Source organism: Camelus dromedarius, chromosome 1 (genome assembly GCF_036321535.1).
Source record: "Camelus dromedarius isolate mCamDro1 chromosome 1, mCamDro1.pat, whole genome shotgun sequence".
Lineage (NCBI taxonomy): Eukaryota > Metazoa > Chordata > Mammalia > Artiodactyla > Camelidae > Camelus > Camelus dromedarius.
In genome coordinates, this window is record NC_087436.1 from 81,029,784 (window position 1) to 81,056,934 (window position 27,151).

Consider the following 27,151-nt stretch of genomic DNA (forward strand, 5'->3'; position numbering starts at 1 on the left):
TCTTGCAAGTCCAACACAAAGTATCCTACTTATGTATGAAGAGCATGTGTTCAATTTGATAAATAATATTACTAATTGAAACAAGGACATTAGATATATGGTAAATACTTAACTATGTAGAAATTGGCAATTACCATGTTATTGGTAGCACACAAATTGAATGCAAGTTAGGAAGAGCTCAGAGGCGATTTAGAGACAGAGATGAGCCCCCAGATTACCTCATTTGACAATCCTAGTGATGATTAAAACAAAGGAATCCATTAAAAACTCAGAAGAAGGGATGGGATTTGGTGATGGAGGATAATCAGTTCCAAAGCAAAATACTGTCACATCTGAACCACATGACAATCACATAGCACCTTCCTACTGTCCTACTTAAAGAAAAACACATTGACTGCTGATGCCAAGTCTTCCCTCTTGAGCCCAGCCACTCATACTCCAACATTTGGATCATACTCCTCTTTTGATTATTGACTCTAATCCAGGGCAGAAGGTGTCTATTTTGAGTAAGGAAAATATAGGACTTTAGTGTGAGAGAATGTGAGCAAAAAACTAAGCAACTGTAAAAATCCATATGGAGCCAAGAGATTCCCATAGGAATTCTTCCTGCTACATTTTGAAAGCATTCTCTAGGGTAGGCTGGGTTTTGAATAGAGAAAAAGTATTGCTTATTTAAGTTTTTAAACTCTTCTTTTGCCTATGTTTACCTGTAGGCATCTACAGTTGCAGAAAATTTTCTTCAGGGTGGGATGAACACTTTGCGTCACCTGGCATGCTTCGCTACAAGCTGTAGTACTGTGGGCCATTAGTGGCCAGGTTATCAAAGAGGGAAAGTATTTTAGCTGTTGAACTTGTACCCCTCGAGACTGATTTATGTTTAAGGAATTGGGAAACTTAAAAATTAGCCATTCCTATGTATTCAAAGAAAGCGTAAATTGTAGTATGTACGTGTCACTTAATGACATTTTATTTGCATTTTGGTGTCTGCATTTTCCCACACTGACTTCTCTGATGGAGAGATACTTCTTTAAAGGTACGGCTATGTGTACCAAATCTGACAGGTGACTTGATACTTCAGGGAAGTTCACCTGGGGAATAAATTTAACAGTCTAAGCAAAAAAACCCCACTATCGTTTGTGCAGTCTTGGAAAAAAGCGATGTTTTCCCTGGTAACCATTAAGAATTGAGAGGGCAAAAAACCCAATAACACTCTCATAATTTTCTCTTTTCTAGGACTTTGAGATATAAAGTGGGCCAGGAAACAGAGGTAATATAGAACACAGATCTGAAATATTAACTTCAGAGTTTTATCATCAGGGCTCAAGAAAGAAAGTAGAAAATTGCTATCTCTTCTGTGCAAATAAATTTGTTTATAAAAGGCTATTAAAGGAACAATGAATTTTGAGCACACTGTGTTCAATGTTGATTACTTTCATTTCATTATTTTGACTTACTATTACATTAAATCATATGAAATTGTCATTTCTGTAGGTCAAAGTCTATCAAATATTAAGTTTGGTATGACTCAATCTAATCAAGGCAAGCAATTATATTTATGGTATGTGATGGCAGTTTTATGATTTTTTATTGGAGGCCCTAGCTACGATGACTTAACACAGTCTTTCAGGAATGTGCTATAAGTATGGAAATGTATGAACCAATTCAATTATTAGAAATATTCAAATTCTACAAATAATGTTTTGTATCAGTCATCAAATAGCTTCTGAACTTAGAGTGGAAAGTGTTCATTTTATTACACAGTGATGAAGGACCAATATTGTAAATATTGGCATTCCAATTTAATTTGCATTATTACCTTTGGGTCCTGATGGCCTTTGCAAAGAGATTTACTTCCACTTTCCCTTATTACTGCTAATGAATATTTAACCTATATAACACTGAATTTATGGTAATTAGGTGTAATGTGTAGGTGGTAAATATATCATGGAATATGAGAGTTTACTTACAAAATTAGAAAATATCTATTTCTGAATCTAGATCTTGGCAGTCTCTAAGATCTGAACCAAAAACATTTGGTTTGTCTATATAGCAAAGCTATAGGCATTAGACAGTATTTTTGTGAGGAATGAAGATAAAATGGTTTCCTTTATGTTCCATTTAGCAAACGTGGGAATTACTTTTTTTCAAGTTTTAATTAGAAAAAAATGAAGGATAACATGATAAAACATAAGAGGAAGACAGTTTTTTTAACCTACAATTTAATATGTACTAAGATGACAAACAATTTTCTAGCTTTATTTAGATCCATTGTCTTAAAGTTTTCAAAGAATAGTTTAATATGAGTTAAGGGGATTATTTATATAATATATAATATAAATTAGAAAAATCACACCAAACTCTATATTAAGAAAAAAGGGTTTGAAAATTCTGTTTTAAATGGAAATTAAAGCTGTAATTTTTGTTCTTTAGGCTTTACTAGCCTAAATTACCACCTAATAGACACCAGATAGTTTCACTAAATTTAAATTGATTAAGTGAATGGAAGATCAGAAAAAGTCTTTGCAGCTTTCAAATTCTAAATACAAATTTCAAATTTTTTTTTTACTGTTCTCATTCTGAAGACTTATTTGAAAAGTATTGTGTCTTTAAAGGAGTTAATCAACTAGGTTTATGATATGAAAAAATAACCTAATTATGGTTATCACAAATTTTCATCTTTTAAACTAATTTCCACATTATTAAAACTAATCTGCATAAAAATAATTTAGTATTTAGGGATTTTATTTTTTAAATACAAATTTGTGACAAGTATTCACATGTATCAATATTTATAAATAAATACAATCAAATAAAAATTTTAAAAATCTGATTTGATGGCATTTCAGATCAACAAAGGACAAGGTCAAATACGTAGAGACACATTTTAAACATTATTAATAATTCAATGTGATCAACCTTTATAAGCTCTTACTAAGCATACTCAATTGGCTAATTTTCTCTCAATAATCACCAGAAATGAGTAAGACACAATCCTTGCCCTTGAGATGGTAACAATTATGATCAGCTTATTTTTCTTTTTAGATCAACTTTATTTGGGTATAATATGTACCCAATGTGTACATACATAATTTACATAGAATTTACATATACTTTTAAGCGTACAGTTTGATGAGTTTGACAAACACACACACGCGCGTGCACACACACACACACACACACACACACATATATGTAGCTATCACCCCATAAGAAATATATAATATTACTTTCACTCTAGAAATTTCCCTTGTTATCCTTCACTTCTGGCTCCAAACAATGACTGTTCTGATTTTTTCCCACCATAAACAAGTTTTGCCTATCCCATAAATCTTATATGAATGAGCACACATAGTTATTAGGAAATAATTTTCCATGAGTCTTTCTGATTCTGCATGTCTTGTAAACAGAGACACTGTCTGCTTTTGTTTAGGACTGTTTTTCTAAACATGTTTGTGTAGTGAGCAATCTTGGAATCTAGAGATAATGTCTTCCTCCTGAGAAAAGGGCGGGTTTGTTATTGTACTGTGTACTAGAGATAATGTGTCCCTCTGAGGCAAAGGTCAGGCTTACTGCCCATTATAGTAGTTTCCTGAAGCTCCCAAGTTCCTCTCCTGTAACACAACCCACTGTTTGGGCAGGTGTGGTGCTCTGGCTAATCCTATTGCTGTGAGCAGTAAAGTCCTTTGTCTCTGACCCAAGAGTCTTGCGTCCTCTGCCAGCGTCCCTGAAACTCATAAGCTTACACATTGAGTAAAGTCTTAGATCCTTCACAATTCTTAACAGCAGTATGTACTCTTATGTGTCTGATTTCTTTAGCTTAATGTTTTTGAGAATTATCTGTGTTGTTTTACAAATTAATAATTAGTTCCTTTTTATTGCTGACTTCTGTTCGTTGCATGATTATATCAGATTGGTTTATCTGTTCATTTGTTGGTGCACATTTGGGTTGGTAACAGACTAGAAGTCAAGATCTGCACATTTTCTAGCTAGTAGTTATCCAATAGAGATACTTATAAAACACTGTTACAATACAGAAGAAACAGTGATTAACGATGCAAAATAAAAACTCACACGTGGCTTGACATTTGAGCTGGGCCTCGAAGAATGAGTCTCTACTCTTCTTGAGAGTATAGAGTCTGGCCTACTGATCTATTAGAAGGAAACCAGAGTTCTAGTCAAGTTTCCAGTCTTGGCATTTGATATGTGTACATCTACACATAAGAATTTTCTCTTTTATTTAAAAAAATTGTATGCTTCATTTGAAAGTGAGAGAGACGACTCTTTTACTTCTAAGCATCCTCAAATCCTTACTTAACTCTTCCTTTAGGTCATAGCATGATTAGTCACTAGAAGCAATATAAAGTTTTGATGAGTTAGTGGGGTGCTGTCCACCTCCCTTGTACCTAATAAATTAATAATTTAATCTACCTGAGTTATTTATGTTTTCCCAATCTTAATATAGAGAATAAGTAAGAGCATCTTTAGAAAGTGTTGCTATTTTTATTGGTTTATAACTCATAATGTCAATACGTACACTTGTTTGGCAACTATCCCTTCAGAGCAAGTTTTCTGAACCTCTGGTCTTTCTTGCAAGCCGAAGGCTGTCCTGCAGCCTCTCCAGTGTAGAAATCCCGCGAGAGCTACTGCCGAGCCCATGCTCCAGTCTCCATCCTCTCAGTGCTCTTCCCACAGGCAAGTCCTGGTTCAGAGGACTTTGCTGGGGACAGAAGGTCTAATTCTATGTATATTGACTAATTATAATTCTTGGATCTTTGTCATTCATAATATTTATTCTTTGAATGAAATAGTGTCCCTTGGAGACATTTGTTTAGGGCTAACTGTGTATCTTATATTAAGGGGCTCCCTCAAAGAAATAAAATACTTTGTATAACTTTATAATTAATTAATTAAAGAGATAAAGGCATATGTGAAATAATTAATAGCTGATTGTGTTACTGGCAATGAGTACATTGTATTAATTAGTAATTGAGAGTTATATAGATAGTGGTTGAGTGTGAAACCTGGAACCAAATAGCCTGGCTTCAATTCTGGCTCTACTGTTTACTAGCTGTGTGACTTTGCATGAGTAACCTGACTGCTTCTAGGCCCTCTGTAAAATGAGGGTGATAATAATAGTATCTATTTCACAAGGTTATTGTGAGGATGATATTAGTTAAAACATATTATGCACTAATGACATTGCCTGGTGCATAGTAAGTAAGATATTTGGTTGCTGTTGATATGACTGACGATGGAGATGATTTTAGTTGTAGTAAGTTCCAAGAAGGAAGAGGTCAGAGTAAGCACTGTGTGTTTGTGAATTTAGTACACAATTTAAATTTAGCACACAAATCTAGGTGACTGCTTCATACGGCGCTTATTGGGGGAGTAATGAGGAATAAATTGGAAAGGTATACCGGGTTAGATTTGACACTTCAAAAATGAGGCTAAATTTAAACATAATGTGCTTTGCAGTTGGCAGCTATTGAAGGTTCTGAACTGTATAAAATTCATGTTTGAAAATGATTAGTCTGGCAGTAGCACTGAGGGAGGGACCCTTAGAAGCATTAAACTGGGGGTTAGAATGAAGTCATAAAGATATGAGGCAAAGAGGTGGCAGTGAGAGTAGAACAAAGCTAGTTAGGATGAGAGAATGGGGAGGGTAGAAAAAAAAGAATATTTTAGCTGTGGGAGCAGGAAGAATAATATCATCAGCTCGTAGCTGGAAAGGAGAAAATGATGATTTGAGCTGGATTATTTAGTGACCTGTTAATGATAAAGTCCTGATAACTGACCTTAATACTAGCACAAGATTCTGAGTGGCTTCTGAATCTCAAAGCAATACTAAATTGTGCCTGTTATAGTCTTGATGATAAGTATGATTATTTTTCTAGTTAATTGGAAATTGGCTATCTGTTCATGTTATAAAAGACATTAGTAGACTTCATCTTTAATTAACCTGAGCGTTACATTTCATAACAGTGTTGGAAAGCAGAATTTTTCTACACCCCTTAAAATATGTCTTATTTTTTTTCTTCACTCTAAGATGGTAATTTAAGTTGTGCTAATCTTTGAATTTTTGTAAGTGACCCTTCATGTAATGTTTCCATTTTATGTTTAATTCTTAAAATTCTGAAGCAGCTGTACGAAAAGAAAATACTGTTAGACTATTTTCTCAATAGTCTGGTGACTTTGTCTTACACATTTTTGTAACAATGTTAAGCTATGATAGGATGAATATTTAATTGCTCACTCTTTTTTCTATCATTACATTAGTTGTCCCTTCAGTTCTGGGGAATGCTAGTAAATGTAAGGTAGTGGTCTGTATAAGGCAGTGGTGTAAGTATGAAGCAGTGTAGCTCATTGCGAAAAAAAAGGAAAAAAAGAACAATCTTCAGGATCCAGAGTGAAAAAGTACCCACTCAGATACTTGCTAGGTTTATGGCTTAAGTAAGTCCCCTTAGCCATTTGGGTGGTATACACAGGGACATCAGCCCTGCTTTTTGAGAGTTTTGTCAGGATTATAAGGAATTGTATGGATTATATGGAATTTATGAGAAGTCCCATGTATAAATACTGGTGATTATTATTAGTTTTGCATGTAGTGTGTCAGACATGTTAAAATATGATGGGTTCCAGTTCATACTGTTGTCACCCCCTGGCTTCTTTCTCTCAGATATTTCCATTGCCACTTAAACGTACCCTTGCTTAAGAGTTATTCACTTTATTTTTCCCTCAACCTAGGTCCCCTGAAAGGTGAGTTTGGGATTTGTATGAGTAATTTTCCAGTGTCTAGGGAGGCCGTACTGGGCTAAACAGATGATTACAGACATTGGCACCTGGAGTGAGGGAACAGGTGTTAGTCCAGCTGTAATAAAATTCTTAGGACTTACAACTTTGTACTCTTCTGACTGAAATGACGCAGTGCTCCATAGTGTCTTTTTTTAAGGCAAAAAGGAATTTGTCTCTTTCACTGCTAATTTTCTCATAAAGAACCAAGCACACAAGCCTCATTCTTTTCTCCCACTGGGCTGAGAGTATCAAGTGTGCTGTGACATGCCTGGGCTCTATTTGCTGGCCTCTGCAAAGAACGGACATCCAGCAGCTTCAGAGCTTTTCTCTTGACTGCTTTCAAGCTGCTGAAGGGGAAAGAGCTGCAAGTCCTTACAGCAAAAAGTTCACATAGAAGGGTCTGCCAGGTATTAGAATTTTAAAAGTGAAAGCTCAGAATGAAATATATGCACATGAATATCAAGGTAAGAATATCTTAGTGATAGATCTGGGAAATGGTGCTGTATATGCACTGTGTGTACAACAGAATTTGCTTCTCCTTTGTGTTTGTGTGTATATATATATATATATATACATACACATATATATGCACACACATTGACACATACACAAAGATATTTATTCTTATATATACATATTAAATAAGAATAAATAGTTTTATTACTCAGATCACTTCTTCTCATGGAAACTTATTTATTTATTTATTTTTTCTTTTCTTTTTTTTTAACTTTTTTTTATTGACTTATAATCATTTTACAATGTTGTGTCAAATTCCAGTGTAGAGCACAATTTTTCAATTATACATGAACATATATATATTCATTGTCACATTCCTTTCTCTGTGAGCTGCCATAAGATCTTGTATATATTTCCCTGTGCTATACAGTATAATCTTGTTTATCTATTCTACAATTTTGAAAGCCCAGTCTATCTCTTTCCACCCCCCACCCCCTTGCAACCACAAGTTTGTATTCTATGTCTGTGAGTCTATTTCTGTTCTGTATTTATGCTTTTTTTTTTTTTTTTTTAGATTCCACATATGAGCGATCTCATATGGTATTTTTCTTTCTCTTTCTGGCTTAGGAAATTTATTTTTATTAATTTATTTTAATTGAAGTATAGTCAGTTTACTATGCATCAATTATATCTGGTGTACTGCATAATGTTTCAGTCATACGTACATATACATACATTTGTTTGCATATTCTTTTTCATTATAGGTTACTATAAGATACTGAATATAGTTCCCTGTGCTGTACAGAAGAAACGTGTTCTTAATCTCTTTTATATATACTGGTTAATATTCGTAAACCTAGAACTCCCAGTTTATCTCTTTCCACCCACTTCCCCCCTCAATAACCATAAGATTGTTTACTATGTCTGTCAGTCTGTTTCTGTTTTGTAGATGAGTTCATTAGTGTCTTCCTTTTTCTTTTTTAAGATTTCACATATGAGTGATATCATATGGCGTTTTTCTTATTCTTGGCTTACTTCACTTAGAATGGCAATCTCCAGGTCCATCCATGTTGCTGCAAATGGCATTATTTTATTATCTTTTATGGCTGAGTAGTATTCCATTCCAGTATACCACTTCTTTATCCAGTCATCTGTCAATGGACATTTAGATTGTTTCCATGTCTTGGATTCTCATGGCATTTTTAAATACGTGGGCTATTGTATGCCAGAGTTTATTTTTATGTAATATTTGAGAGGTGATGTAGAATAATGATTAAGACACAGTCTCTACAACCACTGGATTTAAATGCATAAATGTTTTTAAAGAGCCACTTATTAGCAGTTGGACTGTAGATACCTTTTGGTACCTTAGTTTCCCCATACTTTCTTCAAAGAATTGCTGTAAGGATTAAATGGTATGCCTACCCACATAAGCACATACACACATATATACATACACATATGTACACAATACATATCACTAAGAATAGTGACTATATAGTAAACTATACGTTATTTATTAAACAAGTAAAATCTTAGTTCTATTAAAAACAAAGAGAATGTCATACAGATTTTTCAGTGGTAGTAGTTTTTATAGTCTTCTAAATTAAGGTACGACATTTAAAAAAAACAAAATGATAAGATAGTAAAATGGCATAGCAATTTAATTAAAAGGACCAGGAATAGAACAAGACTTCTGCTCTATTTATTGTCTTTTCTCTTTTAGAAGTTCTAGCTGTCACTGAACTAGAAAAATTTTCCTATTAATCACGTTACCTCTAGAAGTACAATGCTGTTAAAAAGACCATTTCTAAGAATCACAACACTTTAGAATGAACAGAAATCTTAGACAGCAAATAGTTCATTCAGCCTCTATATTCCAGGGCTCAGAGGACTGAGGCCAAGAAAATCAAATGCCTTTCTCAAGGTCAGGTAGCTATTTAATTCCAAAGCTATGTTGACTCACTTCTAGGGTAGTACCTTTTCAATTGCAATAGCATACTTGAAACCTACTGGTGGTGGCCCAGTGAAGAACAAAGAGTGCTTCTCTTCTGTGACAGCATACAGTAAGGCATGTGTGTTGTGCAACTTTTTATTTTGATATACTTTCAAATTTACAGAAAAGTTATAATAGTGCTAGGAACTCATAATACCCTTTACCCAGATTCATTAATTATTTACATTCTGTTCCATTTATCATTCTCTCTTTCTGTATCTGTTTGTTTATGATTTTTTTCTGAATTGTTTGAAAATAAAGACATCTTATCCTTTTTTAGATACTTGGGTATGTATTTCCTAAAAACAAGTCACATAACTGCACTGTTTTGTTAACATTGATAAAATAATATTATCTAATCTACAGTTATATTTAAATTTTATCTGTTTCCCCAGTAATATCCCCTTTTTCTATGTTTTGTTTTGGCTCAGCATCCAAGTCAAGCATCGTGTTTAGCTGTCGTATCTCTTTAGTGTACTTTCATTTAGAACAGTTCCTTAACCATTTTCTTTTTTGACCTTGAAGAATGCAGAGCAGTTATTTTGTAGAATGTTCCTGATGTTGGTTCACGTAGTGTTTCCTCATGGTTAGATTCAGGTTGTGCGTTTTGGGCAGGACTAGCCCAGAAGTGACAATGTGTCCTTCTCAGAGGATCACGTCAAGAGGCAGGTGATGGCAGTTAACCCCGACTTTGATGATGTAAACTGTGATTGCATTGGGTCTGCCAGGTTTCTCCACAGTAAAGTTACTATTTTACCCTTTCTAAATTAGAGTTAATTTTTGGAAAGATACTTTGAAATGTAAATATATTTTCCCCACCAAACTTTTGCCTGCTAAAGGGACCATTTCACTTCTTTTTCATTTTCTAAACTGGTTTATTTTTTGTCTTTTTATTAGTGAGTTGTAGAAATCCTTTGTGTGTTGTGGATGTAAGTCTTCTGGCAGATAAATGTTTCGTAAACATTTTTTGACAATGTATGGCTTGCCTGTTCCTTTTTAAAGTGATGTCTTTGATGAATGGAAGTTTTTACTTTTAATAAATTCTAAATTATACATATTTATGGTTATTCTTTTCTGTGTCCTTTTAAAAATAACTTTTTAATCCCAGGTTGTGAATTTATTCTCCTATGTTTTCTTCTAGAAGTGTTAGCTTTTAAACTTAGGTCTAATACCCATATTGAATTAATGTTTTTGTGTATGATGCAAGGTAGGGGAAGTTCTATGTATTATAAGCCTAGATTTTTATTATTTTAAAGAAAATTTTCCCAGACATATTTTCATTAAGTGTTTTTCCCTGATATTAGGAAAAACTCTTTGTGGTAGCAAGTGACTAAACCCAACTCAGGCTGGATTATGCAAATAGGATTGTATTTGCTCACTTTGCTGGGAAGAGTGAGACAGATCTCAAAGGATCAAAGGAAGATATACCAAGACCAGGGCTTCAGCAGCTAGAACTAGGATGGCTATTCCAGGGCGCTCTCCAGTCTTTTCTCACGTCTGCTTGTCTCTGCATCACTTCACTGTGCAGATGGCTTTCCTTTACAGGGCAGAGGAGTTGATGCTGGCAGCCTCATTCATCTCAGATGCTGGTTCTTCCAGTGTTGCTATAGCTGTCCTAAGGAAGGACTCTACCAGGCACTGCTTCAGTCACATGCCCCCTTTCTGGGCTGGTCATTGTTGCTAGGGAGCTCAGGACCTGTGAGTAATCAAGACCAGGCGCACCTAAGGCAGTGGGATGGCGCTGCCCTCTGGAACAGCATGGCCTGAGGGAGAGAGGAGGGTGCCCCAAAGGTAGGATTCTGGACATCCCAAATAGCGTATGTTCCACCAAGATTCCTGGTTTTTTTTTTGTTTGTTTGTTTGGTTTTTTTTGTAGAAGCACTAATTGAACACCAAAGAACCAAGGTTTTAAAAATTTTTTTTAATTAAAAACATTTTTTATTGAAGTATTGTTGGTTTACAATGTTGTGTTAATTTCTGGTATACATCATAGTGATTCAGTTATACATATATATACATTCCTTTTCATATTTTTTCATTATAAGCTATTACAAGGTATTGAATATAGTTCCCTGTGCTATACAAAAGGATTTCTATTTTTTAAAATGGCTTTTTATGTATAGGATTTATTTATCTTTCACGGAACTGTTAATTAAATATATTCCGTTGCAGTAAAGCTAGATTTCTATTCAGCTCATCTAAAACTAAAGTGTGAATTAATTAGCTATTTTGAAGGAAAAAAATGTGTTCAAATTATATGAGAATAATGGTATCTCCTTAAAGATGAAAGTTTAACACATCAAAGCCCAGCATAATGTGAATGATGCTGAGTAAAGTGGAAGAGCTGTTAGATTTTTTTTTCACTTTGCCATCTCCCCACTTTCCTCAAATTCTAATGAAAAAATTGGATTGTCAATACCTCAAAATAATAAACCATTGGGGACTGTGGTTCAGTGATTAGGACAAGATTTATATACTTAAAGTGCCCAGTAATTTTCCAGAGCCTATAAAGCAAGGCTGATGATGTTCAACCCACAGGATTAATCGACAAAAAAAGAAGCGGTCCTTATAGGAAATCATTAAGCACCTCAGGGCTTGCACTTGAAGGAGAAAACCTGAGTCCACTGTAGACAAATGACTATCTCAGCCATACTTACCTATTTGCATAACATTTTCTTTGAAGTGATTGAATAAAAAGCTGGCCCCATCAAGAGCCGTGAAATGATAATGTAATTGACAGCATACCTGATTTTTCCTGGGTTGGACTATCCCACTTGCTTCAGCTTTGCTCTCCCCACTCTGCCCACTGTACACAAAAGCTCCCTTTCCTTGCTGTCATTGCTCCCCCATCCTCTACGTATGATAATCCCATTCATTTTCAGGTTTAGGTGGAAAGCCTCTTTTCTTTGTTCCTGGGGAAAGAGTTTTGAAATAAAGCTTTACTAATGAAAAATGATAAATCTGCATGTTAGTAACAGCTTACACATTTTTTTTTAACAAGAAAAGTTTGAATCCAGATAAATATCGGCTCTCTGTAGTCATATATCACGTACAGGGCAATCACATTCATTTTACAAAGGAGCTAGGTTCCAAGGCCACACAAAAGGTGACAGTGGGATGTGAACAGAATGACTCTTGAAAGTCACACGAACGCTCACAAATTGCAGTGTTTTACCAACTCTGCTGGTTTTATATTTGCTTTCTCTCCTAGCAACGGAACAGATCATTGTTCTTTGACTGAACGTTTGGAGTGGTTTGTTTGTGCTGAGCGGTCGTGTAGTGTGAAATCGTGTGTACGCAGAAGCTCTGGGGTCACATGTGCCCAGTGAGATACTCTCCCCATCAGAGCTGAGGGAAATAACACTGGCTGTAAAAATGCACCTCCCGGTCCCACACGTGTGGGAGCATATGTTCCTTGAATGTGATGGAGACGTTGTGGTGGAATTGCTTATGCTATTTAAGTTGTTCTCTCTCCTCCTTTTTCTTGCTGGCTCCCTCCTCCTTTGCCTGTCACTTGTGTTTGCTGAACATTGTAGCATCTGGAGGTGTATCTGGGTTCCTCAGGAAGAAGAACTGTGGTTAATTAATAATGTCTGTCATTAGCTTAAGAGTAGCAGTACAATTGCCATGTATCTGTCGTTTCTCTCAGTCCTATCAACGGTAAAGCATTTGCTTTGATTTGATTTTTGTTTCTAACTCAGGTTGTCAGCATTGGGCGTTCCAGTGGTTCTCCTTTTTTACTAATCCCTCAGATACTGATGTGGGGGTAGGGAACACATCTAAATATGTATTAAAATACTTTTCTCCCTGTTGAACTAAAACCTCCTTAAAAGGGAGCAGATTCTGTCTACAAAGTATGAGGCAGTAAACATACAACAAAACCAAAGTAAATATTTGAACTTTTAAAAAATGGTCCATCCCATTAAGTCATTTTGATTTCTTACCAAATGAATATGGAACTTTTGAAGCTTAAAATATAAAATATAGATTGACATTCCTGATCCATCCCAACAGGTACATATTTTCCCATTATTGTCTGCTCTCTGATGTTTTGAATGATTTAATTTCAGATGAATAAAGGAAAAGGGTCTTTAGTGTTTCTTCAGGAAAATAACTACACACTTACAAAGTTATTACCATTAACGTCCTCTCCAGGTGTGCTCTTCTGGTGACTCTTTTAAACTTTGTGTTCGTGACTATTGTACATTATTTAGTTCCCCTGTTTTCTTCAAACTTAAACTCTTCAGTTCTAAGAAGAAATGTTTCTTTAATTTTAACTCGAGTTACAGTTAAGAGTAGCATTCAGTGAGACAAATGGGAGTTCTCTTTGTTCAATGGTTCCTGAAGTTCGGTTTAGCTTTAAGTCACTAAAAACTTAAAGGGTTATATTTAGATGGGAGAATTTGCACTGAAGTCCTTGCATTGGTGTCTAATAACATCAAATGGTTTAGGAATTTTGCACTCCACGGGACACTTGAGGCCTCTGCGATCAATTCTATTAGGCCCCAAAGACTGACCAATGTGTTTGTTTATTCACTGATTCCTTCATTCACTTACATATTTTTAAACAAACTTTTGAGTATTTGGTATATGCTAGTTAGTCTGGGCAGTTCACGGAACCCATATCCTCAGGGAGTTGTGGAGTAGAAGACTGAGCAGTAATGAACATATGGCCAAGTGTGATAAAGGCTGTGAGCGACATGAGAATTCGTGGAAGGGGAACCTCCAGATTAGGGGTGGCAGTGGCTCCAGTGAAGCCTTTGTCCAGGAGCTGAAGGATGAATGGAAGTTAACCATGAAGTCCAGGTAGTGAGAACAATTGTGTGTGAAAACCCAGGACCTTTTCAAGGTATTTTAAGAAATTCGATTGCTTCCTGGAAACAGATTCGGGCTCTTGGAATTTATCTTGGAGCTCAAACAATCTCCACTAGAGCCACTGCAATGTCGGACCTAGAGTGCTGGTTCCCTCATAGGTATCACACTTCGATTCATCATTCAAGTGGTGAGGTGGTGTGGGAAAGAGTGAGGGAAGGGAAGTGAACTGTTTCTCACTCATCAATTTTCTTTAGTTAGCAGTTACTTAACAAACAGGCTACTAAGATTGGATTCTTTAAATGTTTTCTTACGGGTATTTTGTAGATGTATTGTCTTAGTCTGCTCTGGCTGCCATAACAAAAGGCTGGGTAGTTTAAAACAATAGAAATTTACTTTCTCACAGTTCTGGAGGCTGGAAGTTTGAAATCAAGGTACTAGCATGGCCTTTCGCTTGTGCTTGCTGAACATTGTAGCTGTGTAGGTAAATTCAAACACATCACAACTCTATGGCATATGGCATTCTATTTATAGATTTTTTTTGTTTATATACATGTTTATATATTCTTCGTTGAAATGAAGTCACACATTTAAATACCTATGTATCTATCTAGATACATACCTATCTAGAAAATTCTATTAGGAGTATGCATTTCATCTCTCACTGCACCACGTTAATACTTGCACCATGTGTTCCTAGCCCATCTGGTTGCAAAAAAAGAACCATATGCGTAGATATACAGACCAGTTTCTACCCCTGGAAAATAATTTAAAGATATGAGCCCATCAAATGATGGGATCTTTTGAAGCCCCAGCATGGTACAGTAGCAATCATTAAAGTTGCGAAGATGCAAGTTAACTTAATTCTGTTTTTGTTTTAATTTAGAGTAACCATTTATTTGTTATTGTTGTCATTGTTATGTTGTTTTGCTAAACACTTAGGTTGATGGTTCTATTAGAATCTCAGGTACTACCCTGCTGCCATGGCCTGACCACAGGGAAAATACCTTCCCAGTGTTGAACAGTTAAATCATTCTCTGAGAATCTGAGTGAGTAAACTATTCTTTCCTTCGTGTTAAACCAGAATTGATTAGATGTATTTCCTACCAAGGCTAAAAGGTGTAAGTTTTGAAAGTTGTATTTCTTTGGAAAGGGCAGTTTCAGGTTCATTTAAGTTTGATGATTTTGACATTGTGTTTAAGAATTTTTTTATGCTAATTAAAGTCTCCCATTTCAAAAGAAAACAAATCAAATTCTTAAAATAGATCATCTTCTTTAAGACATTAAATGCAATTCTAAAACTTGTCAAAATATTCTTTGTAGGAATTCTATGTGGTTGTTACCTAGCTTCATTCCTTGATTCAACAATTGTTCACTGAATACTAAGTAAGCAATTGTAAAGGCATTGGATATACTGCAGAAAGGAAAATCAAGTCCTTGACCTGCTTAAGGGATCATGCAGGGGTGATCAGCAATAAACAGCTAAGAGATAGCAACTTAGAGAAGTGTCAGGAAGACAGAGGACAGAGTTCAGTGATTGACAGGGAATAACAAGAGGGGACCTAATTTGCTGGGTGATTAGCAATGGTGGCTGGAGGAGGTAGGTTTTAGGCTGAGACTTAAAGGATGAGAAAAGGTCAGCCATGTAAAAGGCGTGAGGCAGAGCAGCCTAGGCAGAGAGCAGCAGTATCAAGACTCAAGGCATAAAGGAGCTTGGGTGTTTCCGGAACTGAAAGTAAGCTGGTGTGGTTACTTACATCAGAGCCTTTCAGTGTGTGTGCATGTGTTTGGAGTCAGGGGAAATAAAGAGGAGGTGGCATGAGATTAGATTAGACCAGTAAACAGGTGCCAGATGATTCAGAGCTTTATGTGCCATAAGACTAGATTTTAAAATAAGTACAGTGGGAACCAATCAAAATTTTAGGAGTAGAGAATCACTATTTGATTTAAAATTTTAAGAGCTTACTTTAGCTGTTTTGTGGAGAATGAAACATGTGTGAGCATGTGTCCCTGTATTTGTGTTTGTGGTTAAAAATGGAAGCAATGAGACCAGGTGGAGGACTGTTAGAATCATCTGGTCAAAGACAATGGTAACTTGGATCACAGAGTGACAATGGAGATGGTAGCAATTGGATAGATTTGAAATATTTTTTGGAGGTATAATCTTCTGAATTTACAGATAAATTTGATATTCAGGATGAGGAAGAATCAGGTATCAAAGATGATCACTTTTCTTCTTTTTTAATTTATTTTTTCCCAACTGTGTATATCATGATAGCATTTAAGATCAGGTTTTGGGCAAGATCGGGTTTCAGAGGGAGATCAAGTTCACTGTTAGATATTTAGCGCCAAACCTATTGCAAAATTTATTAATTCATCAAGCATTGATTGAGCTTTACTGTATGCCAGATACTGTACTGAGTATTGAGGATATCTGCTCTCCTCATGCTTGCTGAATTACAGAGGTGGTAGATGTCAGAGTGTTGGAAGGGACCATAGTTGGAAATGATCCAGTCCAACATCTTCATTTTAAAGATGAAGGGTAGAATTTGAAGCATTTGATTTTTGCAGACATACTGACTCCTCTATAAAAATTATGGCTGTTTTACTAAAACTTAATTTTACTCATCCAACAATAATTGTGGTATTATTTTCCCTTAGGGATGTGATACAATCTGTTTTCATTTCTGTTTTAATGAATTGTTACAATTAGTACTATTAAAATACTCTCTGATGCATTCTGAAGTCATGAAAATATGGGCATTATAGCCAGTTCAGTGGCTGATGCTGCCACTGGTTTCATCAGACTTACAAACAACATATGCAAGAAGAATCATAAACCATGTTCTAATGTGCATACATTCTTTTTATGGAGGCATTAATAGTAGACGAAAGTGGAATTGGGCACTTGTATTTTTTATATTATTGATGGTAAGTTGCTAATTACCTTGAAGCATTTTAGAGGGGATTTTTCAAACTTAATTAGAAAGCAAGAATATGAGAGGAAAGAAAAAAAAGGCCCCCAATGAAAGTATTTGTTGTGCAATGAATCCTAGATTTGTGTGTGTGTGTGTGCATATGGGTGTGCGTGCTGGAATGTTTAAGGTCTCATTCAACTTTGTAATTTAAGATACTTAGTTAAAGAATAAATAGGTAATGATGAAATAGCAATTTGTGTAGATGTGAACAATTTAAATACCGGGAAACCAAAAACGATTATTAAGAGTGGTCTAAACAAGCATACTTATTATCTAAATTATGTTACAGCATTTATTGTTCATTTAGAGTGAGGTTTACTTGGCTCTTCATATTGGGTCAAGTGTTGTGAAAGAAAGAGATGAAAGTCCCTGCCCGGAGGGCATAACAAACTTGACGTAACAGGCATGATCCAGTCTGCTCACACACAGGCACACACAGGATGGGAAACTGTTTCCTGCAGTGAGCGGTGATGGCCATGGGGATGCCCTATGGATCAAAGGAAGTTTCAAGATGTTTTGTAGAGATGAGGCCCTGCTCATTAGAACGCTGTTTCAGGGTGAGAAAGGAAAAAGCGGATATTGAATGAAACAGATGGCAGTCGGGCGACCTAAGTGAAACTTAAAAGTCGTTTGAAGAGCTGAAGATAAAAGCAAGGATGGGGTTAGCTTGGAATGCATGCCAATGGAAGAGGCAAAACTGCTGAAAGGATGGTTGAAATGATGAAAATCAGAACGGAAGTTCTGCTTCATCCTGCAACTGGAATGGCAGGACTAGATTCAAAGAAACCAGAGGCCCAGTAACAGAAGGCTTGACCCTCACCTGGGCACAAGAAATGTAAATAGCCAAGGGCTGAGAATTGAAACTACAAGGAATTCGAAGTAGGAATGTGTACATACAAATTAATTGAAAAAATTAGTGGTGGAAATAAAGACTAGACAGAAAGACAGCCTGTTTTCTGGAATCAAGCAGAAAAAGCAGAAGCTGTGGGCGTGAGTATGCTGGAATAGGAGTATTCTGTGTTTTATTAATTAGTCTGTATCCATATATCGTGAGAGACATCAGGGTGAGGGTGCAGTTTTCAGTTTCTGAAAAAGTGCTTAGGAATGGACACTAGTTAAGAATGTTAAGAAGCCTCTGGGACAGTAAAATGGCTTCTACTCTTTTTTATTTTTAATTCAAGCATAGTCAATTTATAATATTGCGTTAATTTCTGGTGTACAGCATAGTGATTCAGTTGTACACATACATACTTCTTTTCATTGTAGACTATTATAAGATATTGGCTATAATTCCTTATGCTATACAGTAGGACCTTGTTGTTTATCTATCTTATATATAGTAGTTAGTATCTGCAAATCCCAAACTCCCAATTTATCCCCCCACCCCCTGGATTGTCTTTTATTCTTAACCATGTGTCTTTGGCTCTCCCAGAAAACCACCTCCTTTGTTCTTACTGTGGCAGTTGGTTAGTATTTCCTCTACGATGGACTCATTTTTTCACTCTGTATAGTGTGTATAACCTTATACTTCTTCACACACAACTTTGAAATTGTCTTCATCATGCAGTTGACTGCAGGACCCCACTCACTCCTGAAGTTTGAAGGAAACTCACTGACTAAGCAGAGTTTTTTTGTTTTTTTCCTAAACTTTTTCAGCTGCACTAATTTTTGACCAAAGAAACTCTTAAGGGGATACTTTGGGAGAAAGGAGGGCAGATACATCTTGAGAAGTTTTCACATATGTAAAACAAATGTCTTCCATTGAGGTTTTTTAAATAGTCCCTTTAAACTTTAACATGTGTCAGGCTAGTGTTTGCTCGAATAATCCCAGGCCTGCACAAGCAGGCTCCAGTCAGTGCATACCAGACGCAGAGGCCCATTTTCATGAGAGTTATGTTTTTGTTGGTGGTATTAGTTTGTCTTCAATAATTGCTTCTTGCGTTGTTGGTACAGTGGTGGGCGTAGCTGCCTTCCCCAAATGGCTTCTTAATATATTACCTCTAGAACTTTCCCATTCTTTAGTTCTTCTTAGGAAAAAAGGGATATTATCACACAGCTGACTAGCTCATTTAAGGAAGACACAAGGAACTCTGTCCAAGTTTCCTCCAAGAATATTGTTGTCAGTTTTGTGGTTTGCTTCTAGAAATTTGGTATGTGAGTTGATATACATTTTTCACTCCTCCTCCAGCCTTTTTTTTTTTTTTTAAGGGGCAGGGGTGATTTAAGAGGGAATTGAATAAACAGAGCACCTTATTTTTGTTGTTGTTTGTTTGTTTGTTTGCTAAATAGGAAAGTCTATCAGCTTGATAATGGAGGAGAACAATGACTCCACGGAGAGCCTCCAGCAAGGCCAAGGGCGGAGCAGTGCCACGAAGTGTGGGTGGCTGAGGAAGCAGGGGGGCTTTGTCAAGACTTGGCATACCCGCTGGTTCGTGCTCAAGGGAGATCAGCTCTATTATTTCAAAGATGAAGATGAAACCAAGCCCTTGGTAAGTAGGAGATAATAAAAATCACTGTGGGGCTAAGCAGTCTAAGAAGTAGAGAGGTTTGCTAGAAACTGATGGAGGCTAAGGTCAACCCAATCAGTTCATTGGCATCTTTCATGCTTTTTCTCATTGTTTACTTTGGTTCAAGATGATGAATTTGCCAGTTGAGGCCAAGAGGCAAATTATACTTGACGAATATTAACTTTGACTTTTACTAAACTGGAACAGAATGCCTGACTCCTTCAGGGAAATTTCATGAAAAAATATGAATGGACACCTGCTAGAAGATATATATTGTAGCCATATCATTTTTCCTTTTCTCAGAAGTAAGTTGAAAGCACAGATTTGAAGGAAAACTGTAAATGCAACTTTCCGTAATTTCTGAGATACCTTCAGTATCAGTTCTCTGGGGGCTTCCCTCCACCTTAACTCACATAAAGTATGGTTGTGGTGCTAAACCAGGCAACGTTGATAACATCCAACCAGAATATACAGTGTACTTCTCTGGGAATAGTTTCTGTGCTTCTTTGTGGTTCTTTAGTGATCTTTTATTTGCTTGTTTACTTATCATTTTCTCAGCCACAAATCTCTGGGTTACAATTAGAGAGAGGAAAATCTCCATCATTCCCTGTAGCTGCAACGAGCTTTCTTAGCTGTAAGCATTGCTTATCAATTGATAAAAGGAGATGAGGACTGAGGAATTATCTCTGGGGTTTTCCTTCATCTACATCCATAAAATTGTATGAATAAGAGAAAAAATGTTTTAGATTAGTTTACATAAACATCTCTGCCAGTATGTTCTTAAGGTTATTTCCCTTGTATTAAAGTTCAAGAACTTAATTAGGAATTTGGATCAGGGCTTACTTTAGTATTTTAAATTCCTCAGACATTTTAATTCAGCCAAGTTCTCATTAATTTTATGTAACTGAATTACATAAAAATAACAATGAAATTACATACTACAAACCCCACTCATTTTTTGAAATTGCTTTTTTTTTAGCATATTTTTACCAGGGCCAAGCATCAGTCTAAGAATTTGTAATATATAGGTTATCTTATGGAATACTTACAATAATCCTATGAGGTAGGGTTATCCTCATTTATGTGTGAAGCGATCAAGGTTTATATGTAATTCATCTTAGCCAAAGTTAGACAGTGTTGCCATATTTTGTCTCTAGTTAAGTCCAAGTTCATATGGCCTTGGCCAAAGATCTCATAAATAAATTAAGAAGACTATCCCATAATGATATCATGACAGTTACAATGCATTTCCATTCCTTTTATTGCAGTCCTCATAGCAAACCAGTGGGGAACATGGGGGTTATCATTACAGATGAAAAAATGTGGCTGAGTGATAAGAACCAACGTGACCATGATCATATGGGGCGCAGAGGCAAAGCAGTAGGTCTTTGTTTCTTATCTCATACTCTAGGGTTCTTTTCTCCTTGCATCTTGTTTTGTACTATGTGCTACTCAAAGTAAGGTATTATCTTGAGTGTAAAATCATTTTTACCAAACCCAGGTTAATGTGAAAAAAAATGCACAACATGGGGGATGGAGTATGGAAACTCTGATATGGGAGAACACATTGAATACCATAGGAGATGTATGAATAAGATTCAATGTTTTTGTCCTGTGGACTCTTGTTCTGGGATGGTTTGAGTGGACTGGGTTGTTAACAAGAATAGGTTCAAATTAAATGATTAATTAGGTCTCATCTGGAACCTAAACAAAGGTTTAGGGGACCAAACAGAGGCTTCAAGAGTGAGTGAATAGAGAATTGAAGGCAGACTAAACAAGTGTTCTGATTCTTTGGTGAACTCAGCAAACATTCTAGTAATAAAGATCAAGCTCGCACTCAATGTTTCTAAAATTTGAGAACTTGCAGATATCAGAGAATATGCACATGAACCCTAGTTTGAGGAACTCTGCCCTATAGTGTTCAAAGAGGGTATTATCATACTGCCTTGGCTATGGTCCTCTGTGGAATTTCTCAGAAGATCTACGCAGTCACAGATAAGTATTCAGTGCAATGCAGTTATTAGATAAAAAGTTGGAAATATAAAAAAGAAAATGCAAAAAACTTCTGATTAATTCAAATCAAAATCTGCCCCAAAGTGAAAATTAATTCACAGTATTTCTAACATAAGTAGTATTTTGATATTAGTATGTTACTAGTATTTGTAGACTTATAACTGAAATTAACAAAATAGAGTTACATTGACAAGAAAATACAAACCAAACATAGACTATCATCATTCCCCCCCAACAGGTTCTTGATTTTCTTCCTACTTATTATTTGCTGAAGATTTGCTATTAATAAAACAGTAATAATTTGAGATAAATAACTTTGAATTATTAATCTTTTTTTGGATCATCTTTCATGACAGTACAAGTACAAGGAATTTTGACATCGTACTTTTAAATTTTAATCTTTTACACTGATGTTTAGATGTGTGTCCCAGAATCAGATTAAAACCAAGCAATTTCTATATCAGAGGGCACTTAGTAATTTGAAAGGACAGTTTATTTGCTCATGAATGGATTAATTTCTTACTTTAAAGTGAATTCTTTAAGTGAGCATAGTTGCCTGACACATTGTTAAGTGTTAAAGCACATTTTAGATGAATTTGTGAATGAGTCAATAAAAGATATCTATAGCAAGTGAGGTTGGGCCAGGACTAGGTGCTGTGAGGAGTATTGACTATTGTCAGATTTATATATCAAAATCATATCCCTGTATCTAAAACAATGAAATTTAAATCACGTTAAATAAATCCTGTAGTGATATATGATAAAATAACTCTAAAGAATTCAATGAAGAATAATTGAACATCTTGAAAAATGTTAAAACAAGAAAAAATTTAGTTGTTATAAATTGTATTACAACAAAAACTATAGTTAAATGGGGTGTGTGTGTGTGTGTGTGTGTGTGTGTGTGTGTATCAGCCAACAGATATTGTTAAGAGAGTGGCAGATGACAAACTAGAAATCAGATTTCCTTGCTCCTGACTCAGTGTCCCTTCAGCTTAGCCTTTTGCCTGCTCACAAATCCTCAACTTTTCTTTAGATTTACTTTCATTCTGAAATACTTCTTTGTTGTTTACTTTCAAAATTGGCACTTCCAAGGGTAAAGATGCCCTTGACCTTCATATATTTTGATGAGGACTATTTCAATAACACTGGAGGAAACATCTCTAATGAAATAAAAAAAAAATTCACTCATTTAAGCATTCCTAACCAGCTGAAAATGTCCAATAAACTTAACTTGGATTGTTTTTCCTTTCTCTTTACAGTATTTCTAAAAAGAAAGTATTAAAACCTTTGAAATGTATGTCCTTCTTGTCCTAGAAAAAAGGCTCTCTATTTTAGTTAAACTTTCTCTGAGCTTCTCAACTCAATAAAGAGAGTCAAACATCATTGTTATCCTTGTTATTTAAAACTGCACATCTGTTGAGGGAAACATAGAAGCAAAATTATAATTGTGATAGGCCTAGTAAGCACAGAATGCTCAGAAAACACAGATACAATGAGTGCCAAGGAGTGAGTGATGACTGGTTAGAGGAGTTGAGGAGGGCTGTGCAAAACAAGAGGTGACCCATACCTGGGATGTTGAAGGTTGGTGAGAGTTTTCCAGGAATGTAAACTGGGGAAAGGAAGTCAGAGCAGAGGAAAGACATGGAGTCATTGGATAGACATCTATAGATAGCTCCTTTTTGTGAGAGTGGCAAAATGCCAAGAAATGGGGCTCGAGAGATAGGTGGGGCCACAAGAAAAATGGGTGTGTATGTTGCCCAGAGAGACTGGATCCTCTGGTAGGCAATGGGAAGCTCTTCCCGAAACACTTGTGCTACTCAAGATGCAAAACTGCTACGCTGTTAGAAAGAAACCATGGTGGTTGTTTCCAAATGTCTTAGTCTACCGCGGCTGCCATAATAAAATACCACAGACTGAGGGACTTAAACAACAGAAATTTATTTTCTCAGAGTTCTGAAGCTAGAATCCAAGATCAAGTTGCTGCCAGGGTTGGTTTCTGGTGAAGCCTCACTTCCTGGCTTGCAGTCAACTGCCTTCCCTCTGTGTCCTCCCATGGCCTTTGCTTAGAGAGTGAGACAGCCCTGGTGTCTCTTCCTCTTATAAGGACATGAGTCCTGTCACATTAGCCTTACCATTATGACCACATTTAACCTTAATTATCTCCTTAAAGGTCCCAAACACAGTCACGTGGGGGGTTGGGGCTTTAATGTGAATTTGGGGTGGGGGCACAATTCAGTTCATAACACTTAATATGTTGAAAACCTGTGTCAATATATATAATTTTCTCAGTTAATTTTTTTCCCATTCATACCATCAATTTTCATATCTACAAGAATGGAATATATCTAATTATATGTATCTAATTATATCTATATATATTTAATTACTTGAACCTAATATTGATGTTTCATGTTCTTATTCAAATTGTACCTTGTCTTCCCAATATTCCACAATCTGCATAAGTTTGAGAACTTAAAAAGTCTCCAAACTGCCGCTTTTCTTGTATTTTCTTCTTGAACAAAAGGCAAAAGTGCCTTCAGGTCCTCCTTTCTCCCGGGACAGTACCTGATTTGTAAATGAGACTTTCCAGCCTGTAGCCAGGGTTCCCCTGGCAATATATTGGAGGTCTACCTCCAAATATAACTTTTTTATTTAAAACACATCAAACTAAAATCTTTAGTATTTTATATTTAAAAAATGAAACTTCAATTTATCTAGGCCAAAACTCTCTCCAGAAACTATTTTCTACAGTGTTTGCAATTATATGGATACAGATTTTATTCAAAACAGGTTTTAAAAAAAAAGTTGATTTTCGTTGTTTCTGAAAAAACAGAGACATGACATATGTAGTCAATTTTTGAACATACTGTAATGCATACATAATTTCTGTTCCTCATAGGCCACTACTATAAATATTTTATAGTATTTTTCAGTTTTTATTTAATATTTTTTCTATTTTTAATATTTAAAATGAAGTCCTATTTACATATAGAAAAAGTTTAAAAATCATACTGTACAGAAGAATTTATCTTAAAAAAATCTTCCATCCACCCTGCACAGCCCTTGGACTTTTAAATAGCTATGAAAAAGGGTTTAAAACAGATTTAAACTGAATTTATGACAATATCTGTTGGACCATTTTTCATTAATAATCATGACAAATGACTGTGGCCTTCATTATAGATACGATAACACGAGAGAAACAGCTGAGTCATATATAATGTGTGGTTATTACAGTTATCCTAACAATAAGGCAGTTACATAGATTTTGTTAAATGAATCCAATCATAATTTCCTAGTGTTTTTTTTTTTTTTGGAGCTGTCTGTTTTACTACCCTCCTGCAGTATATTATTACTTAAATAATAGCCACATCTCAAGTTTGGCCATAATAGTGAATGTTTCTGACATACCCTGAATACTAGAATTTGACAGTGGAAAGCATCGATTTTCAGAAGCCAGTCTGGGACTCCTGATAAAATGACTAAAATCCAAACAGGCACTAACCCAATTAATCTAGTCTAGACTTTGTACAACAGATATTGATCCAGTTGTATGGGGAGGGTTTTTTTCTGGACATGATGAAGATGACACTCTATTAGATCTCTGCAGATTTTCTTAACTTAGGGATTAAAGTGATTTTGAGTGAATTATAACCTGAGGCCTAACCTCTGAAAGTGCGAGAATTGATTACTGATTTGAGAGTAAGCTCTAATTTTATATATTTAATGAAACCCATGAATTAATGAAATCTAGAAACTTCTAAGGCAACTGCTGTTCTCTGTTAAAATGTAAGAGCCAGAAGCAGCCAAACCCCGATGATGTGTTTAAAATAATACTAGAAACCTCGAAACTGGATTTCAGCCTCAAATCTATAACTGACTTTCTATGTAGCATCTAAGTCTCCTGGCATTTAAAAAGACACATAAGAAGGTACTGTGTGTCATCATACGTTTTTAGAAACTCTTAGGTCTTTCCTAAAAATTGTATCAAAAGAGAGTGTTATTAATATAAAATATTCTGTTGTTGGTTGAACAATTTTGTTATTGATTACAGAAGTCATCTAGCCATGGCATTTATTTATTTCATTGCGGTTGAAAACATAGGCTTTTGAGCCATGTTGTTTGAGTTGAATTTGATTCATCCACCACATAATTATGATACATTAGATAGTGAATAATAAGGTGGGTCAAGCTTCAATTTACTAATCTGTATAATGAGATAATAGTAGGACCTATCTCATAACATTGTTAAGAGGTTTAAATGAGATAATTTATGTAAAGAATCTTAGAAAGCAGCAGCATATAGCAAGCATAAAATAAATGTTAGCTATTTTTATAATACTAGTTTGACAAAAAGATTTATTTCTTGAGGATGTTCATACTAGTCTTTCATTCATTTGGGTTTTTTCAACGTATTTATAGGTATCTAATGTGCCTATAGTTATGCTAGACTCCAAGAAACATAAAGATGATGTAACTGATGCTATAAAAATAAATGCCCCCTGTTCCTCAAAATGAGGATTTAAAAAGAAGCTTGTTTCTTTCTCAGGTGGAAGTCCAAAATGATTCTAGGTAAGTGAGGAGGTCTGCTTCAAACAACTGTTTAGGAACTTAAGCTTCTAGTGATTTTGCAGTTTTAACTTTCGTCTTTGCAGTTCATCATGGGGCCATTTCCTTCCCAGTCGTCTAGAAGACAGTATAAAATAGAGTACTGCATAGAAGGATGAGATGGACCAGGTGTGGTGGTGGCTCTTTTCACTTCTCATCCTATTCCAGTAGAGGGAACTGATTCCTATGATCAGACCTAACTGCAAAGGAGGCTGGGTGTGTAAGGCAGCTTTATCCTGGGAGCAAAGGAGAACATGGGTATGGAAAAAGGGTTAGCAGTCTCTACAGGTGATCAAATAATACTAAGCATCCATGAAGATAGTGTTACAAGTTCCAGTGGCTGCTATAGGCAATTGTAGTTACTGTACAATGTAAAAAGTATTTAAATAAGGAAAATACAGAGAACCATGAAGAAGCCACAGGAGGGGCACCTATAACCACTTCCAAGGTTCAGGAAGAGTTTTTCAAAAGAATACATTCTTAACCTGAGAATTGTAGGAGAATATAACTTTATTACAAGTTGTTGGAGTGGTATAGGTGGCAGAATCAAAGGTGGGGGCCATGGTCCTTTGATAGATTGTTGGGGAACTGACAATGGTTAAGGATTTCAGCGCCTAAGAAAGAAGACAAGCAGTGATGAGAGATGAACTTGGAGAAGTAAGCACAGACAAGTATGGTACAAGTCCAGTAAGCAGTGTTAAGGGTTATAGATTTTATCCTGAGACCTTACATTTCCCCTTGCTTTTGTGTGCCTATTTATTGGATTGAGAACTAAATAGTGAAAATAGGGCTTATTCTATGTGTCAGTCACTGTAAAGGAATCCAAAATGCTCACCTGTCCAAAAAGGCTGCCTCTGACAGTCCTGCCACTCTGCCTCGTGTTCCTATCAGCCATTATTTTGCACTATGACATAATCTCTGGAAAAATTGTTGAAAAGCAACTATAGCACGGATAAACACTTGGCCTTCTAATGTCCATTATTACC

General features: G+C 35.7%; 1 protein-coding gene across 3 annotated transcripts in view; it reads left to right on the forward strand.

Moving 5' to 3' along the window:
• Window positions 1–27,151, forward strand: part of ARHGAP24 (Rho GTPase activating protein 24) — a 635,760-nt gene that overhangs the window by 265,084 nt on the left and 343,525 nt on the right. For all 3 annotated transcript variants that reach the window (XM_031433275.2, XM_064486017.1, XM_010983141.3), the window contains exon 2: window positions 19,324–19,523. In XM_031433275.2, the coding sequence (XP_031289135.2) occupies window positions 19,344–19,523 (180 nt within the window). In that variant the 5' untranslated portion in view covers window positions 19,324–19,343. The remainder of the gene's footprint in view (window positions 1–19,323; window positions 19,524–27,151) is intronic.